This window comes from Rhamphochromis longiceps, linkage group LG7 (genome assembly GCF_057381845.1).
Source record: "Rhamphochromis longiceps isolate RC_006_pf linkage group LG7, R_longiceps_female_GT1.1, whole genome shotgun sequence".
Lineage (NCBI taxonomy): Eukaryota > Metazoa > Chordata > Actinopteri > Cichliformes > Cichlidae > Rhamphochromis > Rhamphochromis longiceps.
The window spans coordinates 57,969,415-57,988,667 of NC_140563.1; the positions used below are offsets into that span (position 1 = coordinate 57,969,415).

General features: G+C 41.2%; 1 protein-coding gene across 2 annotated transcripts in view; it reads left to right on the forward strand.

Moving 5' to 3' along the window:
- Positions 1-12,983, forward strand: part of LOC146666493 (metal transporter CNNM4-like) — a 41,786-nt gene extending 28,803 nt beyond the window's left edge. The window contains exons 7-8 of one of the 2 annotated variants that reach the window (XR_014912775.1): positions 225-297; positions 411-7,625. Coding sequence is in view for 1 of the 2 variants with exons in the window: in XM_085414571.1 (XP_085270697.1) it covers positions 7,634-8,179 (546 nt within the window). In the remaining variant the exon portion in view is untranslated. The other variant, XM_085414571.1, reaches the window with a different exon arrangement.
- The last annotated feature ends 6,270 nt before the right edge of the window (positions 12,984-19,253 follow it).

Below are 19,253 nucleotides of genomic sequence, written 5' to 3' on the forward strand. Positions count from 1 at the left end.
CCGGTGAGCATCTAGAATAGCCCAAGTCTAGAGTTAGCAAACCAAATGAAAACATAAACATCCACATGAGCCATCATCAAACCACAATACAACACATGAAAGACACATTTATATTTTTACCAAGTCCTATAAATAATTAAATAACATATAGACTTCAACCACTTCTTTATAAATTAAAACACCTTAACCACACTCCCCTAACTTGGGATATTGGTTTGCTCCAGGAGCTCATAAGCAGGTGATTGAGCTGCTTCTACTCTTTTGCTCCACATCCTGCAAAAGAAACAACCAGGAAAGGTGAGTACTGTTAACACACTTATCTTAATACTTATATAAAGAATTTAGGTTACAGACAAATGATAATGATAAAATGTGAACAGCTCTAACTAAGGTTCTTTTTCCTGACACAGGTCGGATGGCCAGTCCCCCTGTTTCTTCACCTTCCACAAGCGATTCACTTAAATACTAGAAAATGAACCTAATAAAGAATCACTAACCACAAATGTGTTTTCTTTCTTTTATGTAGTTTTTAAATATGTAGTTTTTAAATACAAATCACTAAAATTAATAAAAATACAGGTAAGGGCTTCCAGCACTGTCACTGCCCACAGTGAATTTCATTAGCTTTTGTGTATTTCTGTGTAGGTTCTCAGTTATCCAACTCATACTAGTTTAAGGAGATTAGTAAGAATGTGACTAGATGTCTTTAAGTTTTGTGAAACTTGCAAAAGTCCTGCTACTTTTTTCCTAAGCTCCTTAGAAAAGCTTACTTGTAGTCAGTCCAGGCAGTGCTGAGATTGATATGTCTTGGGGTCCTGATCTACTGCTCTGTCAACCAGGAGCTGGTGCTTTGGTGTTATCTGCCATGCCCTTTTAACTGTGCTGTGTGTTGACTTTTGCCTAGTCAGCTTGGTTGCTATGATAGGAGCTTCCATGTTGTGGCGAGGTAGGTAATTCGCATGTGTCATACCTTTGTGGAAAACCTTAATGATCAGGATAATTCTTCTTGTTCTAGGAAGTTGTTGTTCTCTTAGGTTATTCAGCTACTTTCTCTTAATTATTCTTACAGGATTGGTCAGTGTCAGCTCTGGGTGAATCAGTATTGGTCCCTTTCAGCTGAGAGTACACTTTGGATGGCTCTTTGGAGAACATGCTAGTTATTTTCTTGGCTCTTGATTTTCTGGGTATCTCTTCAACATAGACACTATGGACACTTGTTTGGCCTCTGTTATGAACACATTATGGTGCCTGGTATTCATCCTGTTGTTCTGTAGCCTGTCTGTCATGATGGCGTTTTGCACCCTCTGTTAGCTGACTAACGTTCTTCTGGGCTAACAAGTTGAAATGAAAGCAGGTAGAATATCACCCTTAGGATGTTACATGAATAGGAAATTGTATATTTGGTAGTATTTGTGATATAGCACAATATTTTAATAAGGAAAAAAAATCTCAGTTATGTATGTAGCTACATTACGTTGAGCTATAAATTAGGTAGATCTCTAATGGAAACAGTTACATATCTGTTCTATGGGAAGCAGGGAAAGCTGTGATGAGAGGTAAAATAATTTCTTTCTCATCACATAAAAAGAAAGAAGAAAACAAAAATATTCAGGAATTAGAAAAAAACATTAAATCACTAGAAGAAACCACGCGTCCCACCAAGATCAGGAAACATTGAACAAAATACGCAAAACAAAACTAGAATTAAATGAGATAATTGATAAAAAAAAACAAACAAAATTCTTAGTACAAAGACTACACTTACAAAATTATGAACATGGTAATAAATCCGGTCAATTTCTAGCAAACCAGCTAAAAATAAATAAAGAAAAAACAACTATATGTGCTGTTCAAGATTCATCTGGGAACACAGTATATGACCCGAAACAAATAAACAACATTTTCAGGGATTTCCATAAAAGATTGTATCCACCACAAATAAACCTGTCTAAAAAGGAAATTGATCAGTTTTTAGACAACATAACTCTTCCGAAATTATTAGACACTCAAGCAATGGCACTGGATTCGCCACTGACATCAGGTGAACTCCAGGAAGCCCTGATAAGTATGCCCAATAATAAGGCTCCAGGTCCAGACGGCTTTCCTGCAGAATTCTACAAAGAAAAACGCACAAACCAATATCTCTGGGGTGATTTAATTGATAAACTCTTTTGCAAGAATATCAGATTACTCAATTAACTGGTCAAAATCTACAGTCCTTCCGATTAATTGCTCCTTCCATAATTTTTCTTCTACACCACTGCAATCGGGAAATATAAAATATTTAGGTATTAATGTTTCTCCCACGCTTGCAGTTCTAACTAAATTAAACCATACCCCACTTTTAAAGAAGGTAGAAGGCGATCTGGCTAGATGGAAATGTTTACCCATATCACTCATGGGAAGGGTTGCCGCTATAAAAATGATGGTCTTGCCAAAAATAAATTATTTATTCTCAATGATCCCAACTAAACCTCCACAAGATTGGTTCAGATCTCTAGATTCATACATGTCCAAATTCCTTTGGAAAGATAAACCCCCACGTATAAGCTTAAAAACACTACAAAAGACCAAGGATAAAGGAGGATTAGAACTACCTAACTTTCAGCACTACTTCTTAGTCAACAGGCTTCAGTTTATCTCAGGATGGCTAAAACATACCTTCTTAGATGAACCTTGGCTAGATGTAGAACAAGCACTTTGCAATAATCTAGAGATTTCAGATCTACCATTTATCAGCTCAAACATCCAACGACATGAATGCTTCAAAAGCGTCAACATCAGTTCTTCTCTGACAGCATGGTGGGAGTTTCTAAAATTGACAGAGTCTTCATTAATCCCATGCAAACATACACCTATCTGGAACAACCCTGACATATTACATAACAATAATATGATAAACTTTTCAGATTGGAGTGGTAAAGGAATCAAATATTTAGAACATATATTAGAAGGAACAGAATTTATTTCATTTGACAGACTAGTTACACAATATGGGATCAACAAGAATTTTCTTTTTAGAATATCAACAAATTAAATCCATAGTAAAAAAAAGAAATTTAAACTGAGTCAAGTTGAACGACAAACACCACCAAGTGTGGTTCAATTTCTTACTCTTAAAACCCCCAAATTACTTTCCAAAATATACAGAATGTTCTCGTTTGGCTCTCAGCGAAGGCGGTCACACTTTTTCTCCTCTCCTCCTTACCCTTATCTTCCCTGCTTAGCCTCTTGTGTCCTTGTCTTGTCTCGTGTGTATTACTTTCCCTCGAACAGTCTCTCACTGTCGTTCTCTAAAACCTAAAAGAGAATTATGGATTTGATCAACTGGTCTCTGAATGCTATTGACACCGTTTTCTCAACGAGAAGTCTGGGCTCGGGAGAGCCCGAGTGCCCTGGAGGGACTTTCCCTGCCGGATACACGATGGACGGGTGGCAGAACTGGAGGGTCATGTGCCTGGCGGGACTGTCGATCGAGGACCCTGAAGATATATACCTATTCGGAACAATGATAACAGGGTTCTTGCTGATCGGAGCTGGCTTGGCCCTGACTTATCGGAGAAATAAGAGAGTGGAACCAGCTGTTCAAACCCCCCCCCCCCCCCAAGGCTGACCGCTGGAATTGAAGCGATGGGATGAGGCGCGACCTCTCACAACGAACGCAGCATGGTTAACACCTTGGAGACGCTTACGGCTGCCGTGAAGACTCAACGGTGCCAGCTGCTCAGGCCCAAGGCTGGAGCCAAACAAAAAATCCCTGATAACGACTGTGTGATGACTATTCTTCCCATTCCATGCAAGGCCAACTGGATTGGCTAGCAGACTGTTTACTTAGCCTGATAGGGCGAAGGACACTGTCTCAGCTGAACTATGGACACGCACACACATACACTTACACTGATAAGCACTCACACATCCCCCATCCCCTTCCAACGCCTTCAATGCTTGTTGCCTCCTGGGAACACGAGGCGGGTCTGAGCCCGCGCTGGAGAGTCGGCGCAGTGGCAGGATGGCTGCTGTGTTGCCTGGGAGAACTCCTTATCCCCTACCCAACCCTGTTGCTGGTCACGTGCTCTACAATGTTGTACTGTGGACATTTATGTGCTTTTCTGTGCAGAGGAGTTTTTTTTTTGTTTCCTGTTCTCATGCTGTCCTCCTGTAGCCCAGCATGAGTAGAGGTCTCTTTTTTTCCTCTTGTACCTTTCCCACTGTAGTGTACATTTCAGTGTTTTTTCTGTAATGCAACCGTTCTCCGACTTGTATACCCATGTGATGTCTGTGTTGTATGTGTAAGGTCGGGGGGCGGGTTCATTCCACTGCAGGGCAACCTGCCACTGCATGTGGCGAATAAACTTTGAACTTGAACTTGAACTTGAGAATGCTTTCTAAAACAGATGAATCAATATCACTTCCTATTGCAAAATGGGAAGCGGATTTATCAGTTAACTTAGACTAAAACTTCTGGTCTCAGATTTGCTTAAAATCCTTTCATCTAATTAGAAATCCCAGTTTTCAATTAATTCAATACAAAATATGCACTATAAAGGTCATCGGATGTTCAAGATGGGCTTTACGTCTACCAACAACTGCTCACACTGCCAAACGAATTCACCGGACAATTATATCCACGCTCTTTGGTTCTGTCCACCAGTTCAGAAGTTTTGGCGCGAGATATGTGAAGACTTATCAAAGTGTCTGAAATGTAACATTCCAACTTCCCCTTTAGTGTTTTTGTTGGGCAGCTTACATAATGTCACTACAGAAAAGAATATAGCCCATATGGTTTTCACTGCCCTATGCATAGCCAAGAAAACAGTCCTCATGAACTGGAAAAATAAAAATAATCTTAATTCTAACCAATATAGAAATTATCTATTAGATTACATTAGTCTTGATACAGCCTCTGCCACCACATCAGATAAATTGCTCTGGGCTCCTTTGATCAGCTCCATCACTTAGTGGGGGTGGGGGGTCATAGTTTAGTCCCACCTTTGCTGTTGTGATTGGTGTGGGGGTAGGGACAGGCTTAGGGCGTCGGGGGGTTCCCCAGGAGCATCTTCCTTGGAGGGCTCAACCCGGGGTAGCGGTCATGGCCTATTAAGGGCTCTGTTGGCTCTTAGGTGACGGTTTCCTCGTGGCTGCGTGCAGCAGGGCTAGGGGAGGGTCTGTGCTGACGGACGTGGGTTACTGACCTGGTAGCCTGGCTGGCTGCCCCTGGGTGGGTCCAGGACGGGCGTGAGGTTCTGGGGGCGCTCCGTCTCTGGGCTGGGGCCCTGGCTGGGCCTCGGGGGCTTGGGTCCTGGTTGGTGTGTTGCCGGGGTTGTGGGCGGGTGGGTGTATGGGGGCCCAGTCCTGGCGCAGGGTGCCGCCGGTGCATCGAGCCACCTGGGAGGCTCTTCTACTGGTGGGGGATGTTGTTACATCTTGCAGGAGCTCTCCTCTCTTCAGGAACTCACTATGCAGGAGGGGGAGATACAGGAGAGGTGGAGGAAGATCTCAGCCTGGGTGTCTATTGTCTTGTGTAGTGTGGAAGATGAGTGGATGACGGGGTGGGTGCAATTTTCTCTGAGGTGGGGTCGGGTGGGCTGTCCCGGGCTCTGTGGGGCCGGGCGGCGCTGCTGTACTGGGCCCCGGTCCAGATGGGCCTGGGCCCCCTTTCCCTGGCGGGTTGCAGAGTATGGGGGTGCCTACTGGGGTCAGTGAGGGAGCGGGCCCCAGGGAGGGGTCACTTGCCCCTCCCTTCCTTCCCTCCCCATCTCCAGCTGCCTCCCTCTTTCCGCTCCACCACAATCACCCACATATGCAGGGCCTTGGGGTAAAGATGTGTCACAAGGGTGCAGGGGAGGCATCCGCCCCTCTGTCCCCTTCTGGCTGCCTGTGCCTCAATTTTATCTCACAACTTAAACATTCATATTACTCACACTCTCATAACACATACATGTAGGATCTTGGGGGTGGGCACGCTACACGGACTCCAAAAGACCATCAGGGTGTACAACCTCACCCCTGGCGTCGTTGCCCACCTCTCAATTTTAAATACACGTAGACATTGAGGGCTAGCAGGAGGGGCTATGCAGTTACCTGCTGCTCTCTGGCAGGTAGCTCCATGCCCTCCTGGGTTTTAAAGGCACCTTAGAACACACATGCATCAACACTACATATGAGCGGGCGGAGGGAGGTTTGGAGTCTTCTCTCACCCCCATTCTCTGCGGCCTGCTGGAGCGGGGGGGCTAGGAGGAGAAGTTGGCCGTCCGACTGGGGTCTGGAATGTGGGGCCTCCCTGCTGCTGCGGAGTCGGGGCGGTCTGCTTCTCCCCACCCCAGTGAAAAGGGTAACACCACCTGGGTCTGGGTGCAGTTCCCCCCTCCAGGGGCAAGGTTACCTAGACCCGGGGCTTAGAGTACACTTGGGGAGTGTGATTGTGTGTACAGTGTCTCTCTATGTCTGTCTCCACGTTGGGTGAGTGTTGAGTAATTGCATATGAGAGCATGAGGGTGGGAATGGATGTTTGTATCTGTGTGTGCCTGTTTGTCTGTGTCCATATGTCAGGTCGGGTATCAGACGCCACCTCTCTGGGGACATCCCAGGTCCTCCAAGGTATGGAGGCCTATCTCCCCCACCACTTCCCCTACCAGTGGCAGACACCCTCAGACATCGGTGCGTTGGTGGTTCTTTGTGTCCGGGGATGGGCGTCCAGGTACACACCGGCTCACTCCTTGGTGGCCCGCTTATCAGGGCCTGGAGCCTGGGGCTCGCTCGGGCCACTTCGGGGGTGGGGTGCCCTCGGGCTCTCGGTCTGGGGCTCGGTCACTCTGGCACAGCTGGCTGCCGGCGGAGCTCACGGGCACATCACTGCAACCCCCCCTGGCTTCTGCTCCGCGGCTGCTGAGTGACCCCTCATTTGGGACTCTCGTCAGCTCTTTCTGGGATAGTGGCGCGGCTGCCCCTCTGTTGGTCTTCCTTGGTCTCTTGTGTTCTGAGGGCCTCTGGATGTCTGGAGTTTTGATCTCGTCCATACCTGCTTGATGCCCTGGTGGACGGGGCTGTGGCTCCCCACACCCTCTAGCAGATCATTACATGAAGGAACCTTTTAAAACAAGCGCGTTCATGCTCACAGGTGTACACACACACAAACGACACCCTTTTTGGCTCCTACCTCAAAGCACACTGTGCGCTGTCGATCTTACGTGCTGCACAATAATGTTTAATATTTAGTATTTACAGTTATATTCCCATATATGTGATGGTGTTGTTTTTATTATGTTGCTCTTTGTTGATCGTGGTGATCCAGGTGTTTTGTTTGTTTTTCTTTTTTTTCTTCCCCCTTTCTCACCATCTCATCTCCCCTCTATTTTTCTTTCTCTCCCTCTCATTCTTTCATTCTTTCTCCCTGTCCTATCCCCCAGTCATGTCTGTCCCGTCTCTAAAAAACGAAAATAAAATAAATACATAATTATAATAAAGGTCAATAAAATGGACCAATATGGCAAGGCCATGAGGATCCACTTGGTAAAGTAAATCCAATTGGCATCTTTCTTGGCTTTCAGACAGCAATTCTGATGGCTAAAAATCCAAACGGGACAGGCAAAAAAAAAAAAAAAAATCTATTCACCTTTTGTTTTGTCTTGCATAGATCACTCGTCCTCAGTACCAGAATGGTCTGCTGGCATCGAGGCTGGACAGCACACCACAGTCTCCAGAGGGCAGTCACACACGCCTGGACACGTCGGTTTCTTTGCCCCCTGTGACGCCACCAGGGCCACACACCCCACTGCCGCTGGCCACACCTCCTGTGAAGCGCCCTGCATCCAATTCTCAGCCTACACCTCTGAGTGACCGTACCACACTGCCCCAAACCACCTCTTCTTCCTCCAGCAGAAGGCCAAGCCATTCTTTGCCCCAGGCCACTCCTTCTCCAAGCAACCACGCCCCTATCTCCCAAACTCCTCCTTCCTCCATGAGCACCGTCCTGTGTGCCCAAAACCCCAATCTAACTCTGAGCTCCACCCTTTCCTCCAAGTCTCCGCTATCTCCGCCCTCTGTCAGCCCAGAGAACGGGCCAGGAGAGACTACTTCTCTGCTCAGTGAGCAGCAGAACTGCATGGGCCCCCACCGGCCCAGCCACCCTCACCCACATGTTCACACAATCAGTCACGCACATACTGAAAGCACCATTTAACTCAAATCCCTCTGGGATTACCAAAACTACCTGTGCACTCACTATCTCACATTACATACCACACGGGCACTAATTCTGGTTCCTGTTTGCTTGCTGTCACCTGACCCTTCCTTTTGACAAGAAGCTGAGGAGATCAACAGTCTGTGAGACCAATAGACTTCCTCCTCTGTACCTTCCTGCATGTTTCCCTACCAACACTGAAAAAAGACCAAGGGGAGAGGAGAGAAAAAGGAACCCTAATGAGTATGGTATTGTATTCTTTACATGTTAAAATAGTATAACAGAGGAAAAAAGAGCAAACAAAGCAAGACAGAAGGAAAACAAAGCAATAATAATTATAAATAAATTGCATGTTCATAAAGGAGTAGGAAGAAGCATAAGCTTATTTAATCCCACTCACTTTCCAATATTTAGTAATTAATAGTCTACACTTTTTTCTGTTTATGCCCTGTCCATCAGAAATTCTTCATTACAATTACTTTACATGTTAAATGTATTTTTTAAATTATACATGTATATATGTATAAGTATATATATTAGTATAGTATATATATATATATATTTCTTTTAATTATATATATTTTTCATTTACACAGGGTTGTGTCTGTACATCTTTTGAAGATTACTTCCCTTAAGTTGTATCTGTTATGCATATAGTTGTGGGTTTTCCCTCTCTCCAGGTTTTTGACATTTTTGCTCCCACATTATTATAATAGGGTAAAAAGAATTGGGGCCAGGCAATAAATACAATTTTGTTTTTGCTCATAATTTTGGATTCTAGCAGTTATGGAAGCAGATCAACAAAAATGAGCACTACATGTGTTTTGGAAGAAAATACTAAAAAATCTCTTCAAATAGAACTAAAGCTTTGGCTGTTAACATCATCACATTAATAGAACAGACATCCCTACTATAATCCTTATCCCTACTATGCAGTTTAACATAAGACGTTTTTGCTGTTGTTTTATTTCAGTTGCATGGACGTTTGAGTTTATCTTTATCAAGATTGACATTTCCAAAAGTACTAGAGTTAACAGTTGAGGCTTATTCCATTAGTGATCATTTATTCAGTTTCTTGTTAATGACAGCCTTCTTGACTTGTTTTTTGAAACTGAGGCTGATTCTAAGAAGTCATTGTTGTGACAGATGAACACTTTTATTTTTCTTATTTCAAAAGAACCAGATTCACTGTATTGAACCGCTTCTTCAGTATAAGTATAAGTAAGTATAAGTTGACACATACTGAAAAACTGGTGGTGATGCAAGTTGTAACTTGTTTTAAACCAAATAGACACATTCTATTATGTCTGATCTTTTGGGGGGGGAAAGGCTGGACTTTTCCTTATTTCAGGAAGCCTATTTTTTTTTTTTGAAAAAGTCGTTATGTCAGGTAAATCAATCAGCACAAAAATTACTTATGTATTTATTTTATAAAACAAACAAACAAAAAAACCCCGTGGCTTCCTGAAAAAAAGCTCGAAAATTGTAGCTTCAAATTTGTTAATTGGTAATAAAAATCACGAATTAAGGTGTAATTAAGGTGCTAAAACACTGGTACGGTCCTTTAATGCAGTGTCACTAGATCTGTGAAGGTGGGTGTCGGTTTGTGCCTACCTCCTTAATGCATTTTTTAAAATTTATTTAATTTCCAGGAGCAATATTAAAATATTTATTTTGAATAATATCGATCTATGAGTATTTGACATTTAATTTGTTATTTATTTGACTTTTATTTATTTTTTGCTTACTTTTACTTTTGACAAGTTAGAGGACAGGCAGGACAGATAATATTTATCTTGACTGTCTTCCACTTCCAGTACATATCCCTCACTGTGAATATAGTGTCCATCCAAAAGAGGCTGAAAGAACTGGACATCAACTGTTTGCAACACTTTGTGTTCACTGTCTGATCTCTTTGTTATAAATTCTCTACTAAAGCTAAGTTTGATGCTGCTTAAACCTCAACAACATTGAGATGAGGATTTAAATATTCCAGAGCAAGTAGCATGTGTGCTCATGGTTTTTCATAGCAAGTGTATTCACAGCACATTTGGCTGCTTAAAAGAAACATTATCTGTTATCCAAAACTCCCAACCAAAGTCTGTGCTAGCTTCGAATGATCTTAAATAGGACTATAGTTAATTAGAAATATTGGTGCAATTTTTAGAATTAAACATTACATAAGCAGGTTAAAATCTGTTAGCTTTTCAAAAGACTGGAAACTGACTACCTACAAACATCTCTGAAGCCTTTGGAATAAAACAAAAACAGACTAACTGGAATCTACAGTGTATTTTCCTTTAAAACTGTAGTATGTTTATTTGGTTGGTTAACATTGTTTAGTTTTTAGCACCTTTAGCATTTAGGTCTTATAAAAACACAAAAAGGCAGATTTCCATTGTGATTTTTTGGTAATGTTTTCAAATGTAAGTCTTATTTTCACCCGACTACACACTGCACTGTAATCAAGTACATTTGAGACGTAGTACAAAGTACAGTTGTACAGTCAGACACGGTGTAGATCGGTTGTAATCTCGAGGTGTTGAAACACAGTCTCAAACTAGTGCTGCCCCCACTTCGCTGCTCTAGAAAATTGTTGAGTTGCCAGTAAGCACAAGGTTAATAAGCGATGGGCAAAAGTCGGCTTATGACTTGATCTTAGAATGTAGCTTGTTTGAATTTAATGGACAACAAACACTGCATGTCTTCACGGTGATTCACACCAGTAGTTTTAACCTTTCCCTTAAAAATCCTCTCTGTCCTTGTTCAGTATTCTAGACCAGAGATACATTCATATCCTTGATACAATGTGAACTACATTTTAAAGTGTATTTGTAAATAGTACTGTTCAGCCCATGTTAAGAAGAATGACAATGTTAAAGCTGCTAGTATGTAATCTATCTTTTTTTCCATCTGTCTAAAAGACAATTGAACTGACTTTAACGATAACATAAGAGAGACTATTTTTTTGAAGATCTAGTGAAAGATATTTATTTGAAAAAATACCGACGTATAAGCTAGTTTTACAAAAATGCATATGAGTTACGTAGCATAAAACTCTAAAAGTAAAAATTCCAAAACATTGGTTTTTTTCCCCCCCAGAGGGCTAAAAACTGGGTTCCTCTCCAGGAACCAAAAGGCCACAGATTTACTGTGAGTCAGTTGTTTTGGGTGTGAATTAATTTTTTTATCCTGCGATCTTGTTTTGAAGTGGATTCCATTGTAGTTTAGACCATCTTCTTAGGGCTGTAAGGGTACACAAAACTCACTGTTGGTCATAAGTGCAAACGAATACTTTGTTTAATTTATACTTAAAACTAATAAGTGTTTAACTCACACGATTTCCAAAACCAAGGAAGTCTTATCATGAAATGAACTTTTTATACCCTTACACCCATATTGTCATCATTTCAGTTTTGTACCTCAATGATGCATATTGCAAAACTGATTTTTGAGCATAGAGCAAAACTGTAGCCTTGTAGTATTCCATTATCAGCATACCAGACACTAGGGGAGGTCCGGGCAGCTAATTTTTGCCCAGGGGACAAATATAAGTAAAAACTAGCCATGGAAAATAGCTGCACTATGTGAAAATATAGAGTTTATTTAGCAGGATCTTTCTGACCAGGGCAAAAAACCTGTCTGTTTAAAGCATATATATGTATAGTCAAACTAGCCTTATGTTCTGTTTCAAGAAAATGTCCACTTCTGGTTAATACATGTCATGTAGCAATTAGTTTTACTGGTTTCCAGTAAAGCCACTGGTTGGCTGTTTGACTACCAGTTTGTGTACTGGGAAATGTGAAAACTTACTAAGTAACGTTGTATTTATTGTAAACGTTCTATTTATAATTTGTTTGTTTTTATGTGCACAAGGTATCTGTCAAAATGGGCTTCCGGCTGTAACACGCAGCTTTTATTGGGTTACTTTGCCCAGAAACACTGTGTTCATTTCTTCTTATTGTTGCTTGTGTTATATTACTGTAAATATTCTGTACATGAAGAGGTGCTGGGGACACATGGAAAAAAGAGCTTTACTTGTAATGGAAGATGAAACATGATTTTTCCCCTTGTTTTACTAGGAGGGCATTGCATAGCAATAAACAATGCACAAAGTTGGCCTCAAATAATAATTTACTTCTACTGTCTTCTATAGTATTCTTCATAAATGGCATGAAAACCAAAGCTAATTTTCTCTGCCAAAATCTTTCTTTTATTTTCTACTCTCCTCCTACACTTCCTTGTCACTTTTCCTCATGTTTTTTTTTCCAGCCTGTCTTATTTCTGTTCATCTCCTGCTGGATAAAGCTATTGAAATTCCTTTGGCTACTGGCTTATCAACAACACCTGCTGTGTTGGTTTTAACACTGCATTGGTGCTGGGATTAAACCTACACAAAGCTTAAACGTTTTATGAAGCACAGTGAGGTTTCCTGCACTGTGTATCACTTGAAATTGTTTGAGGTTTCATGCATTGAGGGTGAAATACATTTAGCAAATTCCAACTGCATGTTTGCTGTTTGATTAGTTTTTCTGAGTTGCAGACCAAATGTAAGAAAAGTCAGTGACAAACTGACAAATACAAAACTCCAGGCCCTGAAGGCAAAAAAGTCTGCTTTCCCTTTCCTTCTGTGCCCAGAATACCTGTTTAGCAGGTTTAAGTGTAACGATACATTTTTCTTTTATTGCAAGGGTTGAGCAGAGATGGAGCACTTCCAAATAAGGATTGTGTAATTAAAGCAATGTGTATATATTATTTTCTAACTACTGTAAGGCATAAAAAGCAAAACGAAATCTGAGGTTAATAAAGCTGAGATATATTTCTCTACAGAAAATCTGTCTGACTCTGTGTCTGCAGGAAAATGAGCTTATTTCACATTAACTGTTGTGAGAATTGTTAGAAGACATCTGAGAAAGTCCCAAGGCAAAGTCCAGTCCAAACAGTGGTTGCACACATGAAGCAAAAGAAGATTATTTCCATCTTCCAGTGCCAAGGCCCCAGCACAGAACAGAACAGGCCTCAGTGACAACAGATATGATATTAAGTGTGAGGTAGTACAAAATGAAGATCTGAGGTGGGCTGCAAAGTGGATTGCAAATGTATAGCAACTGTGTGCACACTGAGGCTAAAGCAGCCTAAGTAGCACGTCCTATCTGAGATTTACTGGATGGGTGATTTATTAGTTGTGTAGAAGGTCATAACCGAAGTAATCAGCTATTACTGTCCCCAGCTGGCTCCCTCACACCACCACAGATGCAGGGTCTTGAGGTACAGGTGTGTCACTGAGTTGAAGGGGAGACATTCCTCCTCTGTCCCTTTCTGAGTGTGTTAGTGGGTCTCCATGTTGGGCAAGTGTTGAGTATTTGCATATGTGTGCATAAGGGTGGGATTGCATGTTTGTGTCTGCGTATGACTGTTTGTCTATGTTTATGTGTCAGGTTGGGTCTTAGACTCTACCTCTCTGAGAACATTTCAGGCCCCCCCATATGTAGGGACCTATCTCCCCCCACCACACTCTGGTGATTCCTTCTTGGGCTCTTGTGCTCTGGGGGGCCTCTAGATGTCTGGGGCCTGGATCTCCTCCAGGTCCTGGGGGGCAGGGCTATGGCTCCCCACACCTCAGCTGTTTGTTTGCTGGCATTGAGAGCAGCAGAATTAACTGGGATTGCACCTGAGGTTGATTTTGTGGCCTACCTGAAATACTTCTTTGTTTGATTTACTGCACAAATATAAAAGAAAAGGAGAAAAGGGAGCACACATTGCAGGGAGGCTTTTATTCCTTTATATTAAACAGCATGAGAAATTAGTGAAAAATCAGTGACTTGAAATAAATAAAATTATTAAAAGCTTTACTGAGACACAAAATCATGTCACCAGGGGCGCTGCCTGAAAAATAGAAGATGCTAAAATATTATTTTAGATGATTAGACATTTGTACGGACTTATGTGGTAGGGGTTATCAAGTCTGAAGTCTCGCACTATGTTGAATTCAAAAAGTTCATTAATAATTACGAACCTATAAATGCTGTTGACAAAGCTGATTAGAAATAGGGTTATCTGAAGTTCAGGGTCAGGACCACACATCAAACATTCTCTACCCTATAAGTTTCTGTTGTGTTTTCATGCCATAGCCATTGCAGGGATCTGCAAGAAGCCTTTCCCCCCCCCCAAATATCTTAAAATGCTTTAACATGTGTGGTGTTGTGGTCCTTATTCATAATTTTCTGATAAGTCTGCTCATGGTAAGTAAAAAAACAGCAGTACAGCCTAACAGGGATGTGAGAGTGTTCACATTCTCTATCACAAGATTAGACCGTTATCACGCCTGACTTTTGCCCTCATCAATCCTGTCTCTCTTTAGGGCTAGTTAATGGTGTAGTTATTAGTGGATAATACTGATACTGAAGTTGAGGCTGCTTTGTTCTTTGCTACATGTAGAGATGCATGAAACACTCTCAGTGCAGTTGCTCAAGACAAAACTAGACCTACAGTCAGTGTTAAAATAAAATTGCTATAGTTTTTATTGTTGAATGGATAATGTGTAGACATACAGTCACAAAGTGTATATATATCTATCTATCTGGTTTGTTCCATGGTTCATCAGTTCCAAATGTCATTATAATGAGTTTCGTTACTAACGCTGCTCTTTTTAAGCCAAATGTTTTTCATAAATGAGAGAGGTTTTCATACCTTGGCTTGTTTGGAACAGGATTTGTTTGGGCATGTTGAGAGTATGATAGCAAAGGTTGAAAGGTTTTGGCCTGAAGAAAGAGAGGTATGACATTCCTTGCTGCTTTTATCAGGTAGGCTACTGCAGTTTGTCAAGGAGCAATAAAAAAAGGGACTGGATGTCATGGTCCCTGTGCCTGCCCAGCCGGCCTCACAAGGCTCCACTTGTGTTTTTGCTTTTTCTCTCTCTCCCCTACCTCTCTGCCTGGGCGGAGCTCACAGCTGGCTCCCACCCTTGGCTCACACAGCTGTTGGCGATCAGCTGATTACTGATCTACTATTTGAGGCTGGGTCACAGATCCTCTCATCGCTGGATGATTGAGCTACTGACGTTAGTCTTTCTTTTGGTCTTATACCTTTACGCCCTACCTTCGTGATTTGTGAGTGATTTCTCCCTTCCCTATTCCAGTTTATCTTCCCGGACCTGTGACCTCCCCGCGGTACGGACGTGTGTGAGTCGGATGTAAGGACGTGAGCGAGCGTGAGAGAGAGAGAGAGAGAGAGCCTTCCCCTAATCCCCTGGAATCCTGGACTTTCCCCCGTCACTGTATATAGTATTGCACTGGTGTGTAAATAAATAGTGTTCTGATACGTCAACCTGCTCTGCGCTTGAGTCCCTGCTTTCAGTTTGTGACACTGGAGGGTAATGCAATAATGCTGTGGCTCTGAAAAACTGACAAAGTTGATCTGTATAATGGTCACACTGGTTGCCTTGGATTTATATTTGCATTAGTTCTTGGTTCAAATGTCACATTATTTACAGAGTGATTAATTTTTCACATTAAATAAAAATCAGTTTTAGAGTCTCCTCATTTCTTATTTTTGGAGAAGAAAAACTGATGGCCTTAAGTTTTATTAAATTCTGACACATAAGTAATATACTCGAAACTGAGATCAAGACATTTTTTCAAGAGACACCTGTGTACAAAAAACACATAGAAAAACTGACAAAGACAACTCAAGACATATTATACATGATCACAATAAAGAAAAAAGTAGTTGCAGACAGACAAATACAACTTTTTAAATGCTTATAGGGAGTTTTTTCCAAGTCCAGTGTGAACAAGAGGCATGGCTAATGTTAAAATGTCGTGCAACCTGACACTGAAATGTTTACCCTTTTAACTAAACATCATACAATGCTACTGTCTTTGATTTTCTGGTCACTAAAAATCCTGCCGATGGCTTGTATAACAGAAATGTGATTTCCTTGTTACCAGGCTTACTTATGAGGGACAGTGCTCATGTTCTCTATGATAAGCATGTACAGGGAGTGCAGAATTATTAGGCAAATGAGTATTTTGTCCTTATCATCCTCTTCATGCATGTTGTCTTACTCCAAGCTGTATAGGCTCGAAAGCCTACTACCAATTAAGCATATTAGGTGATGTGCATCTCTGTAATGAGAAGGGGTGTGGTCTAATGACATCAACACCCTATATCAGGTGTGCATAATTATTAGGCAACGTCCTTTCCTTTGGCAAAATGGGTCAAATGAAGGACTTGGCAGGCTCAGAAAAGTCAAAAATAGTGAGATATCTTGCAGAGGGATGCAGCAGTCTCAAAATTGCAAAGCTTCTGAAGCGTGATCATCGAACAATCAAGCGTTTCATTCAAAATAGTCAACAGGGTCGCAAGAAGCGTGTGGAAAAACCAAGGTGCCAAATAACTGCCCATGAACTGAGAAAAGTCAAGCGTGCAGCTGCCAAGATGCCACTTGCCACCAGTTTGGCCATATTTCAGAGCTGCAACATCACTGGAGTGCCCAAAAGCACAAGGTGTGCAATACTCAGAGACATGGCCAAGGTAAGAAAGGCTGAAAGACGACCACCACTGAACAAGACACACAAGCTGAAACGTCAAGACTGGGCCAAGAAATATCTCGAGACTGATTTTTCTAAGGTTTTATGGACTGATGAAATGAGAGTGAGTCTTGATGGGCCAGATGGATGGGCCCGTGGCTGGATTGGTAAAGGGCAGAGAGCTCCAGTCCGACTCAGACGCCAGCAAGGTGGAGGTGGAGTACTGGTTTGGGCTGGTATCATCAAAGATGAGCTTGTGGGGCCTTTTCGGGTTGAGGATGGAGTCAAGCTCAACTCCCAGTCCTACTGCCAGTTTCTGGAAGACACCTTCAAGCAGTGGTACAGGAAGAAGTCTGCATCCTTCAAGAAAAACATGATTTTCATGCAGGACAATGCTCCATCACACGCGTCCAAGTACTCCACAGCGTGGCTGGCAAGAAAGGGTATAAAAGAAGAAAAACTAATGACATGGCCTCCTTGTTCACCTGATCTGAACCCCATTGAGAACCTGTGGTCCATCATCAAATGTGAGATTTACAAGGAGGGAAAACAGTGCACCTCTCTGAACAGTGTCTGGGAGGCTGTGGTTGCTGCTGCACGCAATGTTGATGGTGAACAGATCAAAACACTGACAGAATCCATGGATGGCAGGCTTTTGAGTGTCCTTGCAAAGAAAGGTGGCTATATTGGTCGCTGATTTGTTTTTGTTTTGTTTTTGAATGTCAGAAATGTATATTTGTGAATGTGGAGATGTTATATTGGTTTCACTGGTAAAAATAAATAATTGAAATGGGTATATATTTGTTTTTTGTTAAGTTGCCTAATAATTATGCACAGTAATAGTCACCTGCACACACAGATATCCCCCTAAAATAGCTAAAACTGAAAACAAACTAAAAACTACTTCCAAAAACATTCAGCTTTGATATTAATGAGTTTTTTGGGTTCATTGAGAACATGGTTGTTGTTCAATAATAAAATTATTCCTCAAAAATACAACTTGCCTAATAATTCTGCACTCTCTGTATATCAATGACTTTTATTCTGACCAATCCTGTGTCTGTTTAGGGTAAAATATATTTAATATGTTTAGAATTTCATGAGTACAGTGTCATTTCATAGAATTGTCATGTTTATTATAACTAAAATAAACTGAAGTCAAAATTAGGCCTACAAATAAACATAATACAATGCTGCTGTCTTCGTTTTGCTAGGGAGCACCATCCCACTTTTTCATATAAGATACATGTAAGTAAGAAAACAATCACCTGTGATTAATCACGATATACAAAATGAAGAGGCTTCAGCATTCATATAAACAGTACTACAATAACCAAATGCAGACAAAATCTGGTCTGTAATATGATCTTACAACTTGTGAATGACAAACAAAAATTAGTTTCAATATAAAAATCGTCATCTTTAATTTTCTTGAAAAGTGTTCCACGTGGTTTTCAAAAGTGAATCTAGCATCCAGCCATAGTCCTAAGTATTTATATCAGTCACGAGTTTCTATGTTATCACCATTAAAATCAATTAAAATCAAATCATCAAAATAACACAGCACCCTTATAAAGTGAAATAGCTGTGACTTAGCTCATGAATGGATACTGGACATATAATACTAACACAAAGACTCAGTATAATGATATGCAGTTTCAGAGTTATAGTATTTCCTGGATTAAACAAAAATTACCTGTCATACACGAGAGACAATTTGGAGACACAATAAAAAAAAAGAAGCCCCAACATATACAACAGCACCACAGTCACATCTGTTTGTGTGTGTGAAACCAAAATGGCCGCCACATAGCTCAGCCCCTGATAAGAGACAGCATATTGAGTAAATGTATTTACTCTTCAGTGCCCTTCTTGACTTCATTGTAGCTAAAAATTGAGAAAGCCATCTGTTCAATTTCACTGTTATCCCCACGCTCCATTAAACATGCAAACATCCCATCCCCAATGTAAACCAGGTCTGAATAACTACTGGCCCTTTGTTGATGATCCAGGGTGAGCTCCAGTTTTTTTGGCTCATGTGGAGTTTTGTTCAGATATACTCCTAGATCCTTTCTTTTGCCCTTATCATTTGGGTGTGAAAAAAGTAGCTATCTGGGGTCCTGACTTTGAAAATGAACATTGAAAGATAGTCGTCTTTTCTGTGTTTAGCTCCTGATTTGCTGAAGGTTTGTTGCCCATGGTTGCTATATGTGAGTACAATGAACATACAGGTGTAAGAAAGAAAATCTTGTAGGTGCTATTTGAGGATTATTAGATTGGCAACTTGCAGCTCTTATCAGTTGAGATCAGTGTCAACTGTTACTGGGTGTTGGTAGTTGATTATATATGGATTATATAGATAGCGTCACTTCTTTATGTAAAAAACAAAATCTGATAAAAAAAACAAAAAAACATTAACAATTATCCAAAATCTGCTGCCTGTGCTGCTCAAAGCAATGTTAAGTATGTTTTTATTTCCTGAACACAAATAATTCTATCCATGCAATTATGGATTTACACAAATTATAATCCAACATTATTCT